The 13,858-nt window shown below is 37.9% G+C and overlaps 1 protein-coding gene across 4 annotated transcripts in view; it reads right to left on the bottom strand.

The window, feature by feature from the left end:
* Positions 1-12,718, bottom strand: part of Trm7-32 (tRNA methyltransferase 7-32) — a 204,503-nt gene extending 191,785 nt beyond the window's left edge. For all 4 annotated transcript variants that reach the window (XM_090385277.1, XM_090385281.1, XM_090385278.1 and 1 more), the window contains exon 1: positions 12,318-12,718. In XM_090385277.1, coding sequence (XP_090241403.1) covers positions 12,318-12,438 — 121 coding nt within the window. In that variant the 5' untranslated portion in view covers positions 12,439-12,718. The remainder of the gene's footprint in view (positions 1-12,317) is intronic.
* Positions 12,719-13,858: the final 1,140 nt, after the last annotated feature.

Below are 13,858 nucleotides of genomic sequence, written 5' to 3'. Positions count from 1 at the left end.
CTATATACAAAAACAATGCCTGCAATATTCGAACGAAATAACAGTTTTATAAAGTATAACTGTATATCTACAAAAACTGTTTACATAAATTAAAATAAAAATAACCAGCGTAATTAAAACTATAAGACTACGTATTAAGTACAATATAAAATAACAATTATGTAAATAAAAAGCAAACACTTATCGTTTTTTTCAGAGCCTGTAATCCGCAGCTGTATTTTCTAAAAGAGTCAGCGCCCTCTCCCGAGGGATGTCTTTCAGGGGAGGTCCCCCACAGACTGGAAAAGTGCAAATGTATCCCTAATTCACAAAGGGAGATCAGAGGGTGATACAAGTTATTATCAACCTGTTAGTTTAACTTCTGTTCCAGAAAAAAATAATGGAGTCCCTGACTAAAGAAGTAATGCAGAATCCATTAGACAAGACTGCACTTATAGTTCAGACTAGAATTGCACCAATAAGAAAATTGCCCGAGTAATCGGCTTCTGTTAATTGTCTGATTACCGTTTAATTGACCGATTAGTCAATTACAATGCTTTTCCACCTTAATAGTCAGCAGCCCACTGAAAAAGTCACCTATAGCTTAATTACAGTACAGTACAATACAAACAGTGAAATATCAACTAAATAATACTTATTTGGAATGTTACAATGATTCAGGTCTAAGAGTGTTCAATTACAGAATTAGTTACATATCTGCAACTAGTTCTTTTAGACCACCTTCCAGCAAGCATTTTTTGCATCCTGGTGATATTGATACATCACTTGCTCTCAGAAGCACTTTCCTGACACACACACACACACACACACACACACACACACTTAAATGCCAGTCACGTGACTCCTACTTTGGATAGTCTGCCCATTGAACCCATTAAGAAATGCAACACATGGATGAACAAATTTTTTTTTTTACTTAACTCTTCCTACATTGCTACCATTCTGGACTTTTGGCAGCGATGGGAACATCAATTCTACTCGACACCAATGAGTTTAATGATTTTTAATGGTTTTAAAGGTAAATTTAAGTGATATTTTGTTATTTGCCATGTTAATAATGGTGTTAGAATACATACTGATGGTTACTTTTGTCAAATTTGGGACCTGAAAAAGTTATTTACGAGGTGGAAGCTGGAAATTTCGAAAGAAAGCCAACACGAGAACCACAGAAAATTAAGGGAAACTTACCCGACAAACTGCTTTGCCACTACTGCAGTTTCTTGCTGCATTCTCGGTAAAAAGACTGTGTGTTATAGATTAGTTTCCCGTGGTTAGTTTCCCAACTTGTGGCCGCACCAGATCTACAACATCTAAATCTACTCTCTGCTGCAACCTGCAATATATGCCCATAGTCCATAGAGCCCATGTGCTAAAAATAAAGTCATTCCTTCATCTGTGCTCAGCTAAGCAGTATCACATCAACATCTGGAACACGGTTGGTTGGCGTCTGCCAGGCAGACATCTCCGTAGTACCCCCCTCCCTGTGCTCAAGTCTCCAGTGGTTACAGAATTTCAAGAGACACTTCCCAAATGTGACTCTTGACACTCTCAACTCGTTCAACATTGACCTGTGGACTACAGACAAGGCATATCGCGATGGCATCTTGTCCTATCTTGCTGTTTGTAAAGGACATTTATGTAAGTGCCGATCTTAGTTAGCCGATTTCATTTCATGTTCTGCTCAACTTGTAGTCCTTTTTCGCTGTAATTACTACTTCATTTTTACATTTTGATTATCATCTTTGCTTTGATCTATTAATTATTATTTAGTTATTATTATTACTATTTTTTTTTTTTTTTTTTTTTTTTTATAAAACAAAATCGCTTGTATAAACAACAAATTGTAAGATTCCTCTGGCTTTCTGTGTAAGGAATCACTGGTGTATAAAATTTATGTTAATAAAGAATCTTATTATTATTGTTATTATATAATACTTGTATTATTCATAAAACTTATAATAATCAGTTATTGAAATGAAGTTTTAAATTAAGCCATTATAACGACTTAGATATAAAAAAGGGAAGAGGGAATGAGGCTTAAATGACATTAGAAAAGATGCTATTTCTTCTCCCCCTTCAAATCACAAAATAATACAAGTATATGTTGCTTTTTAGTTTAGGACACCTTGGTCCTTATTTTAATATACTTAGCAACTAAGCATATGGCATGCAACTTTGTGGAAGATATGTTTGACAGGCATACACTGCCATGGAGTGCTGTAGTTAAGGTGCTCTAAGAGTGAGTGGATGGATGGATGGATGGAGGGTGGACAGAGCACAATCACTGGACCAGTGGCCAGTTCCTATGCCTCATCGATGGTCAAGGTGAACATAGGCTGTGCTGCCATATGTAAGCTGATAGGTGGAAAACTGGAACAGCCGAGCATGGACTTTAACTAGGGAATGACCAATGATGTTTCTAAGACCACAATCTAACAAACCCTCCTCCATATGGGGCCCATGTAGTAGGTTCTGAATCAAGGTATCCATGTTTGTCACCTATTGCCAACAACACCTAAAATTTTCAGCTGAATGATATCATTGGACCACTGATGACTGGAAAAAGTTGCCTTTTCAGCATAGTAGGAAATGTGATAAATCACATTTCCTGCTATGCTGTGTGGATAGTATATAGTGGGTACGAGTACAAACTATGGAGAGTCACTCAATTGTCCTAGTCCAACAGAAACAGGCAGGTAGTGGCAGTGTTTTGATACGGGAAGATATTTTCCTAGGAATCTGGGAGTTATTATACCCCTTGACCGCACTCTAAATACCAGAAACTACCTATCCATTGTGGCTAATCAGGTACACTCCTTCATGGCAACTGTCTTCCTGGATGGAACAGGTCTGTTTCAGCAGGATAATGTGCCATCCCACATTGCCAGCATTGTTCAGGAGTGGTTCGCCAAACACAAAGTGACTTCCAGGTGCTGCCTTGGCTGCCGGATACGAATCCCTTAGAACATCCATCTCTGGGCTTACACGAATTGACAGATCCAGCATTTCAATCCTCCAACATGGACTATGTGGGATGCAATCCTGCTGTCATTTGGAAGTTTATCTTTGTGCATTGGCCTAGCCCTTTCACACAACCCACTGCTTTCTCCATTATTTCTTATAGGAATTCAGCTCTTAATTTATGCATTTTTTTTTTTTTTTTTTTTACATTGTGCGTTTTAAGAATGCATATGCCATGTAAATGGAGCAGAGATCGTACATTGAATACCTCAGTTGTTCAACTGTTATTTTAATTTGAATAACTCTGAGTTATTCAGTATACAAGTGTTTTGAGAATGGAAATTGAATTCTGTTACTTCAGTTATTCAAATAATAAGTTTGTTACTAGCATTAGCAAAGGGATGATTATCTCACTGTATAAGGCAATGGTCAAACCACACCTCAAGTACTGCATACAGGTCTGGAGGCCTCATTTTAGAAAGGATGTAGACAGTGGTGAGCTATAGTGAGCTCGCGAGAGTCCATTGTTATTTTTTTTGAAAATTTGCGAGCCCATTGTTCAGAAGATCATTTATTTTACAAATGAAATCCTGAATGCAATTATTGAGTATCCAGAGCTGAAACTACGGTGCAACAAGCAGGACACCATCCCCAGCATTCAATCGGTTATGCATTTTAAAATTGCTTCATTTTTGATTTAATTAGAGTCGGACCTCTGTTTAACAAACTTCTTTATAGTGAATTTTTTTTTGATTCCCCTTGGTAATTACATTTAAAACAGTTTCCGTTGAACGAAGAAAATTTCCATGAAACGGATGAATTAGGAGGGACAACTGCATATGCATCACTCTCACCTTTGGCCTTTAGGTAATAAGAAAGCGCAAATTAAGGGTGAAAGTGATTACGTTTCACAATGTTAGTGGTGTCCCTAAAACCTGCAGTGGTATACCGAGAAGTTAATATGCTTTCTATAGCCACTCAGAGGATTAAGCAGATTCCCGACATGGATTATAGCCTCTGGTCAACCTGTATTGTGGTTCCTCTTTACTCCGACAAACAGGCTATGTTTTTCGGAGAAGTGAGAGTGATCCATGCCTTCCAGTAAATTTCTCTTGTCTATGTTTATATGGTCACAGTAGCTGAATATCCATGTGATTCCGACATTGTAGTTGTTGTTGGGTTTTTAGGAGCATTAGCAACTAAGGCCATATTGCTCTAGGAATATGTGCGGTGGTCATTCCCTGACCTTTCCGCATTCTCTGTATTTGATGGTGACAGGCTCGAACCCCGGTCTAATCAAGAAGCGTGTGCTATGCACTGCTGCTCCTTCCCACCTGGCTAAGGAGGCACCAGTTCCAACATTGTACACAATATTCAAAGAACTAGTGACAGACTGACAGTAGCAATGTAGAGGGGGTTGAGGCAACTAAAATATTACACGAACTTTGCAAAGAAGAAATTGGCAGATTTCGAAACTTCGTCGAGGCTTTCACTGTGAAGGAAATGTTCTAAAATATAATGGCATGCAGGCAATAATTAAAAAAAAAAACAACTGTATGAATTATATCACAAATCTCCAAAAACCCTGTACGAATTAAGGATGATTGCTAAAGAACCTGATGTGGAAACTATAAAGATCGGTCGTGTGTTCAGGCCACGATGAGCAGCTCTTTGCTTGCGGGCAGTAATTGCGGGTTGAAGGAATTATCCCGCTTTGGGCAAACATTTTGAATTCAGGATTATTAAATTGACCTTTCAATGTGGAATTTCTTAACGATTTGGCACTAATGATCGACATCCTGCAGCACAGAATAGTAAGATATCTTACTACCCTGTGTCCTGCAGGAGCTCCCTTACCTTTCAGAAGCTTTACAGAATCACTATGGTAAAAGCACATAAATTAATTATTCAAACTATCAATGCTATTGCTAATTTGAAAAATTCCGAAGAAAATTATGATGCTAAAATTGAGAGAATGTCGAAGTGAAAAGAATTTGAAGGAATCAAAATCGAAAGTAAGAACACATTTAAAAAATTACCTCTTCACAAGTTATTAAATACATTGTTTTATCCTCAAAGGATAAGTTATTAATGCAACAGAGCAATTTTAAATTAAATAATGAAAATAATGATTCAATTGATGATAAGGAATTGAAAGAAATTTTAAACATATGCTACCTGGAATTGTGGAATATGAAAGAACTTTCATGTCAGTGGCCAGACAGTGAAAACCGAATAAGAAACTTTTCGGTTTTCATCAGAAAACTTTAAATCAGAAAACTTTTATCATAAAAAATTTTTATCAGAAAACTTTAAAGGAATTTTAAAGTTTTCTGATAAAATATGAAATAAAAATTAATGATTTTAGAGGTTTTGTCAAAGACATTTTATCTTTAAAATCAAGTGAAATTCTCTTTTCAATTAAGAAAGCCAGAAATATCTTTGAAACCACTGCGATTAGCAGTGATGAAGCTGAGCGAGCTTTCAGCGTAATGAATAATATTGAGTGAATGAATGAATAATGTTGACAATTAAACAAGTTGCAGATTATGAAGACCATACATCTAAATGGGAAACCACTGCTTCAGTTTGATCCAGATTGTTACATCAAATCATCACTCAGCTATTGAGCAAAGCAGATCTACAACAAATATTAATAAAGTAAATTGTATGTGGCAATTTTTAGAATAAATTTTTTCTTGAATATTTGTGTAATAATTTTTTTTCATGTAATATATATTGTGGAATGCTTTGTTATAGTTTTTTGTTATTTGTGATATGGAAAATATTTCATGTTATTTTTTTTATTCGCAATATTAGAATTTTATCATGAAAAAAAAATGTATCCATTATATTTCCCTAGTTGTTAAAAAAAAAAATACAAATAAAAAAGTTGTGTATATGCCGAGCATACACTGTAGATAGTTTATGTGAAACAACCTCCGCATTTCTTTTAGGTATTTTGATTTGTATATATTGATTACAAAATAAAAGAGTTTGTACTGTAAATATTTTATTGAACATTCGCAAATTTTCATAATTTCTGGAAGACAAGATACAATGAATATCTTGTCTTCCAGACAAGATATGTACCGATCTTGTAGTTGAAGCGACATACGCAGCTGTTAGGGGCACCTAACAATGGAATGTAACAAAAATGCGAGACGAAAAAAATAAATCGTTGACAAATATTTGTATTGTTACAGTCATATGATATTCACTTGTATTCTCGCACTCATATGACAAATACTTGTATTGTTGTAATCATAATTACTGCAGTAGTAACTTCAGAAAGTATAATTGTGACGTCATACTATTTAAATTCTAAAAAAGAACTCCAGATTCTATCGTATCCAGGTATCATCATAAGGGGAGGCATGACGACCAGTCTTTTTTTTTTTTTTAGATAGACCTTATACACATTCACTGATACGCATAGTTAAGGGGGTAACAAGCCCCCCCACAAATCCGCTCCTGACTTGAGATATCATCATACCGGCAGTCACGAAAAATGCCTCACATGCACTAATTGCACTACTAGAAGTGCAAGCATGGGAAGCACCTCTGGTGGAAACTGCGGATGACGTCACTTTCGTGACCGATCAAATTACTCGGTAGAAAGTCGGAAAAACTGCGAGCCCATTGTTAAAATATTCACAGCTCACCACATCCAGTGGTGAGCTGTGAATATTTTAACCACTGGATGTGGTCAGCTGCTGGAACAAGTACAGAGAATGGCAATGAGACTGGTGAGTGGAACAAAGGGTTGCTGTTACCAAGAATGGCTGAACTTCTGCAATTTGCAGCATCTGGAGACTAGGCACCTGTAGGGTGATCTAATTGAGGTGTATAAAGCCTTGAATGCTTTCAGTAAGCTCAATGCTGATAGGATTCCTCCTCCTGCTCAGAGGGGATAAATTCAAATTGAGGAAAGACAATTGTAGAATAGATGTGTAGAAATTTTCCTTTAGCCAGCAGATAGTTGATAGTTGGAAAAAACCTGCATCTGTTGTCATGGAGGTCAACAACTTAATAAGTTGAAGGATATCCTTCAACTTAATAAGTTGAAGGATAATAATAGAGCAAGCTTATCTGCGAAAAGATCTAAACCTCCCAAGGACTTCCTAATTCATTTCACAAATATACGTGGTCTCAATTCCAATCTCCACGATGTCCATTTCAACTTGCAGTCTTCCAAACCCCATGTACTTTTTCTGACTGAATCTCAGTTATCAGTTGATTCAACTACTTCTCATCTCAGATGTCCAAATTATTTGCTATATGATTCCTTTCGCCCCAAAGGTGGTACTTGTGCATATGTTCGTTCTGATATTCCCTGTCAGAGACTTGGCAATTTGGAATCTCCTCTCTTTGATCTTCTCTGGCTTAAAATCTCTCTACCTCATTGTGTCAAATTCATCTGTTGTCTCTACCATTCTCCCAACTCCACTAATCACTTGGAGCTCTTTGACTTCCTCTCTTTGCAACTTGACTTTCTCCAGTCCAACTTTCCTAACAGTGAGGTAATTTTCCTTGGTGATTTTATCGTTCACAACTCCAGCTGGCTTCCATTTTCTAGTCACACCGACCAAGCATCTCGACCTCAACATCTCGACCAAGCAGGTCGAGATGTTGAGGCTTTTGCAATTACTAATGACCTAGCACAGATTGTTCATTTACCTACAAGAATACCGGACAATCCTAATCATACAGCCAATACGCTTGATCTTTTTCTCACAAATAACCCTTCTAAGTACAAGGTCGAAGTGAGAGGTCCTTTAGGCACTTCAGATCACAACTTGGTGATTGTCTCTTCTCCAATGGAACCTTTATCTCACGGCTATTCCCAACCTCGTATTGTTTGGCATTACAAGAATGCAAAATGGGATGACCTGCGAGACTTCTTTTCTTCTTTTCCTTGGTCTGATTACTGTTTCAAAACTTCTGATGTCAACGTTTGCTCAGATTGTGTCAGTGAAATTATTCTTGCAGGAATGGAATCCTTTATCCCACACTCCACTTTAAAATCTCGTCCTTTATCTAAACCTTGGTTTTCCAATAAATGTGCTAAGGCTGTCCAAGAGAAGAATGTTGCATATCGTAATTGGCTTGTTTCTAATTCTTCAGTTTCATTTTCTGCCTACACCAAAGCTCGCAACAATTGTAAAGCAGTTATTAATCAGTCCAAACTAGAGTTTGAACAGGCTAAGAGTAGAAAACTTGCTTCTTGCCCTAATGGTAGCCGAGCATTCTGGTCTCTTGCCAAAGCTATTGGCCGCAACTTTTGCCCATCTCTGCTCCCACCTCTGTCCAAACCAGATGGTTCTGTTGTCACTTCAGCCAAGGATAAAGCTGACCTGCTAGCATCCCATTTTTCTTCCAGCTCGTGTATTAATGATCTTGGTAAAACACCTCCCACCATTCCTAACACGCTCCATTCAATGCCTGCTGTGGTCTTCCGTCAAAAGGATATCAGAAGGATTTTGATGAATCTTGATGCTAAGAAAGCTCCAGGTCCTGATGGTATTTCTCCACTTGTTCTCAAAACCTGTGCTCCCGAACTTACTCCTATTCTTTGCTGCCTTTTTTCACTTTCTTATTCCAAAGGTGTTTTTCCTTTTGCTTGGAAATTTGCTCATATCCAGCCAGTTCTTAAAAAGGGTGACATATCCTTCCCATCCAATTATCGTCCCATTGCAATTACTTCTACTCTTTCTAAAGTAATGGAGAAATCAATTAACCAGCAACTCTTAAACTACCTAGAAACCTTCCGTCTGATCAACGATCACCAGTATGGATTCCATCAGTGTCCATCAACTGGTGATATTCTGGCTTATGTTACCCATTTATGGACTAATTCAATGGAAAGTTCGGTGAAACACAAGTAGTTGCTCTTGACATCTCAAAGTCTTTTGATCGTGTTTGGCATAAAGGTCTTCTAAACAAGCTTCCATCTTATGGTTTGCCAACTGTTTTTAGTAATTGGTTATCCAGTTTTCTCTCTGATCGCTCACTGAGGGTGATGGTAGATGGCTCTCTGTCTTCTAACCTCTCCACTAATGCCGGTGTCCCCCAAGGTTCAGTTCTTTCCCCCACTCTTTTCCTCTTGTATATCAATGACCTTCTTCCATTGACTGGAAATCCTATCCATAGTTTTGCCGATGATAGCACATTGCATTCAACTTTCCATTTTGAGAAACCTTGTCCTGCTCAATCAGCTTCAAGTTCTCGAAAATCTGCTGCCAATTCCTTAAATGCCGATCTTCAGGTAATTCTCCAGTGGGGCAAAGACAACTTAGTTGATTTCAACCCTTCTAAAACTCAGTCTTGTCTTATATCTCGCAAAAAGGATTCTTCTGCTCCTATGCTTATCTTTAGTGACACTCCGATTTCTAGGCAAAATGATATATCTCTTTTGGGGATTACCCTGACTTCTAATCTCTCTTGGCACAAGCACATTACAAATATTGCTTCCTCTGCATCTAAAAAACTTGGTTTTCTCTTTCGCTCTCGGCGTTACTTTTCTTCCAAACAGCTGCTCACTCTGTATAAATCGCAAATCCGCCCTGCCATGGAATATTGTTCCCACATCTGGGGTGGTGCCCCCAAAACCTCTCTCAGGCTTCTTGATTCCATTCAGAAGAGGGCAGTTAGGTTAATTAATGATTCATCTCTAACAGAGTCTCTCCACTCGCTTTCTCATAGACATACTGTTTCTGCTGCATGCCTCTTCTACAGATACTTCCATAGGCACTGTTCTTCCAAATTGGCTTCTATAATTCCCGCTCTCTCTTTCAAAACAGTCCGAACACGTGCCGCCACCAGCCAACATCCATTTACTGTCCAACTTCAAACCCACAGAACCAACTTTTCATCTTCCTCATTTATTCATTCAACTGCCGTTTTCTTGAACAACCTCCCTTCATACCTATTTCCTGAAAATTACAATCTACAGAAGTTCAAGTCCAATGTCAACAAATATCTTCTTTCGTCTTCTCAACCTCCAACCCAAGCACAGTACTATAGGTTCTAATACCTCTCGTGTTTGGGGTTCTCATAAAAAAAAAAAAAAAAATACATTTGGAGTTCAATAGACAAATATTTGGAGTGACTAGATGGGTGAAATGAAATTTTTTTTTTTTTTTTTTTGGCTGATGCTCCTGCATCAACCAAAGATTGCTTTCTTGCATCATATATCCTCTACTAATGCTAAACATGCTTCAGCAGAAGAATGTGATAGCAACATTCATAAATGCAGAATTTGAAAGAACACATGGATTTTGTTGGTGAATTTGAAAAGTTTGTGAAGATGGATGATGAAGTTGCTACCACAGCAACAGGAATTCCAAAAGAGCTAGTGAGCACCAAGCAAAACAATGTGTTTTTGTTAGGAGAAACAATATTACATCATTGGGAAAAACAGAATTCAACATTGCACGGGACCAAAAGAATATAGACTAAAGGTGCACAAGGAGAGTGTACCCTTCAGACCCATCATCTACTGTTGCGGTTTCCCGACATACCAACTATCCAAGTTTGTTTCTGGTCTGCTCTCGCCCCTGGTGGGCAGGACTGCCAATACCATTTCAAACAGTGGGGAATTCTTGGACCAAGTTCAGTGTATCCATTTCAGATGACCAGGTAATGGCCTCGTTTGATGTAGTATCTCTCTTCACTTCAATGCCAATCCAACTAGCCATCACATGTGCAAAGGAGCTTCTAGACAACAACTAGACTTTGAGCAGCAGATCTCTAACTATCGACGACATTTGCACCACCCTTTGTGCCTGACTGGTGGCATTGTTATGTTTGGAGAGTCCATTTACCAGTGAATAAACAGTACAGCCATGGGTTCACCAGTTAGTTCAGTCATAGCAAACATCGCAATGAAGGAGCTGGAGAGTTGAGCGTTTGTGGGTTTTCCGGATCCCATAGCCTTTTGGTCTTGCTACATGGACAATGCATTCTTTGAGAGTCATGAGACTGACTCCTATGCCACCTCAACTCTCTGTCACCCTTCATTCAATTCACCATTGAACTGGAGTCGGGCAATGCCCTTCCTTTCTTGAATACCTTGTCTGGCACAAGGGTTCACATTTAGACTTCAGTCTTCCGCAAGCCGATGCGTGCTGGCCAATTGACCAACTACCGGTCAGCACATGTACGCAGCCATCTTCTCCGCATGGCGTGAACCCTACTAACACGCACCTAGATCCACTCCAGTTCTGAGGATGAGAGGTGCACTGAAATTACTAAGGTTAAGGCAGATTGGCAATGTGTGGATACCCTACCAGAGCCCTAAATAGATGTGACCTACAGGCCCGTGACCATGTTGCTAACCACATAATGATGAATTCTGTTTTTCCCAGTGACGCAACACTGTTTCTCCAAGCACGAATCGTGGGTACGTAGGCCTTTTTTCACAAATGTTTTTGTTAATGGTAGCAGCAAAGGTGAAGAAGTGTGTGCTTCTTCACCTTTGCTACCACTTCTTCACCATTCAATTTAATTACATATGTTTAATATTCATTACTTTTACTTTTTTTATTACTTTATTTTTTTTAAGTCTCTTTTCCCTCTATATAGGAATCTTACGTAAAAATACACATGAAGCATGCAGAAACTGTCTAAATCTACTAATACTGCATTAAAACTACATTTAATCTATGAATTTTTTTTTTCCCATACAAACTGTATGAAAAAATAAACAACAATTGCTAGATTTCTATTTGTCTGATTTTAATGAAGTTGTGATTGCCTGACAAATTTATGAACCAAATATAAAATTTCATGAAAATCTATCCAGTGGGAGGCAAGTTGTTACATGTGGATGGATGAATGAAGAGACAGATGTGGTGAAGGCAATAAGTGCTTATGCATATATGCTAACCCACCTGAAAAGCCCTTAGGTTAATTACACAGTCTGACATGAAATTCTCAGAGCTGGGCATTCAAACTACTAGAACATTCTGTGGGCGTTCTCTCTGTGAAAGATAGAAACATTTGATTAGCAGAGGTAAGGAAATTATCTGATTCTAGAATGCAACAGATAGGCCACACACACATTTGGACAGACAGACATTTGGAACGAATGGAGGGATGAAATGGGAGGGTGTTTTTTTTTTTTTTTTTTTTGGCTGACGCTGCATAAGCTTGTTTTCTTGTATCGTATACTAATGCTAATACCGTAAAAATACTCTGTGGATGTGGACAGAACAAATGCAGTGGGCAGGGAAGCTTGACATGACAAAAATGAAAAACAAAAAGAAAACCGTTTGGGTCCTTGAGAACACTCCAAACAATATAATACGGAACTACTACAATACTAAAATTGTAACTCAAATTGCAACACATACCAGAAAATATATCGAATTCTTCACTGATTTGTAACAGCTTAAAAGCGCTTCTTGCTCTCCAGCCCTCTTCTTTCGCCATTCGATAATAAATATCACGCTTGTCCTTGGAAGATCGACCCATACTTAATTAAATATTTAATTAAATAAAATGTGGGGTTACGGAATATAACTAAACAATGGTTTGCTCTTTTTTCATACTCATTTGGCTACCAGCTAAAACCAGCTAGGTGATGTAATTTGCACAGAGTAGACTGAGTAGTAAGACATCTTGTTGTTGAGTGGTAACTATTCGTTACTCGTAACCAATTAGGATTGGAAGAATCAGATATCCAGGAAAAAAATATTTCGGGAAAACATATCCGTTTTTATTTTTCATGTGAAAACATCTTTGGCGGCACCTACTAAATTTCGGTCTAAAGTAAAACCAACTGGTAGAAAAATTACTTAAAATTAAGCCACTTCCTAAATTACGTCACCAACATAAATTACGTACTAAATACAGTCACCAACGTAGATTCGAAAGAGTAAGTAGCAGGCGTGAGCGTAAAACGTTACATTGTTATTTTGGATTGAAGTAAGCTGAACGAACATTTACGTCATTTAGGAAGTAATTTATTACTCTTATGCTACTTCCTAAATTACTCTCTCAATCGAAAAATTTGATTCGATATAGTAAGAAGCGGGCGTGACCATGCGTTAGAAAGGCAATCAGTTGCTCCTCTTTTCAGTGCTTTAAGTGTGTTTATTCCGTTTTTCTATTGAATCCCTTCCAAATAGCGAAATACCGGATCATGGGGATATTCGAAAAAGGTCAGGTTAGGCTACACCGCTATTCGGGAGAGAAATTCAACAAAAAAACGGAATAAACTCACTGAATTATAGGGGTATTGTTTTCTACGGATAATTGAATCCATTTAGGTCAGTGTTTATTCGGTTTTTTGCTTAAATCGCTCTAGAATAGATAGTTCATAACTATATATTCGAAGGGTTGTTAACGACAGTAAAGACAGTATGCTCCTAGAACTGGACATATATAAGTTGAGCAAATGAGCTGCTAAATGGCAACTGAAGTTTAAAATTGACAAATGCATTAACCCCAGGGGCTCACATCTGGTGAGTATGGGCTTGGCACACCCAGGGTCCTGAGCTGGATATCATCATTCTTCTCTTTCTTGGTGATTCCCTTTTACTTCTGACTCTCTCTTGCCTAGTACAGCATAAGCCTCAGGCTTCCTTGTACTATATGGCTAATAATAATAATAATAATAATAATAATAATAATAATAATAATAATAATAATAATAATAATAATAATAATAACTACTGCATATGAGTAGCAATAAACCACGAAAAACGTGTACCCAGTAAGTGATACGTGTACTCAAGGAAGTGAGAAGTGAAAAAGAATGGGAGTAATTGTGCATCAAATATGAAGTTTGCTGAGCAGTGCAGACAGGTGCCAGGGCAGGTCATGCAATTTTGTTAACAATATATAAGAATTTTGCTGGCAGGGACAGGGAGGTGATTATCCCGTTGTACAA

This window comes from Mastigoproctus giganteus, chromosome 11 (assembly GCF_048544385.1).
Source record: "Mastigoproctus giganteus isolate SK-2022 chromosome 11, ASM4854438v1, whole genome shotgun sequence".
NCBI classification, from domain to species: domain Eukaryota; kingdom Metazoa; phylum Arthropoda; class Arachnida; order Uropygi; family Thelyphonidae; genus Mastigoproctus; species Mastigoproctus giganteus.
This window is presented reverse-complemented; position numbering and strand designations above follow the sequence as displayed.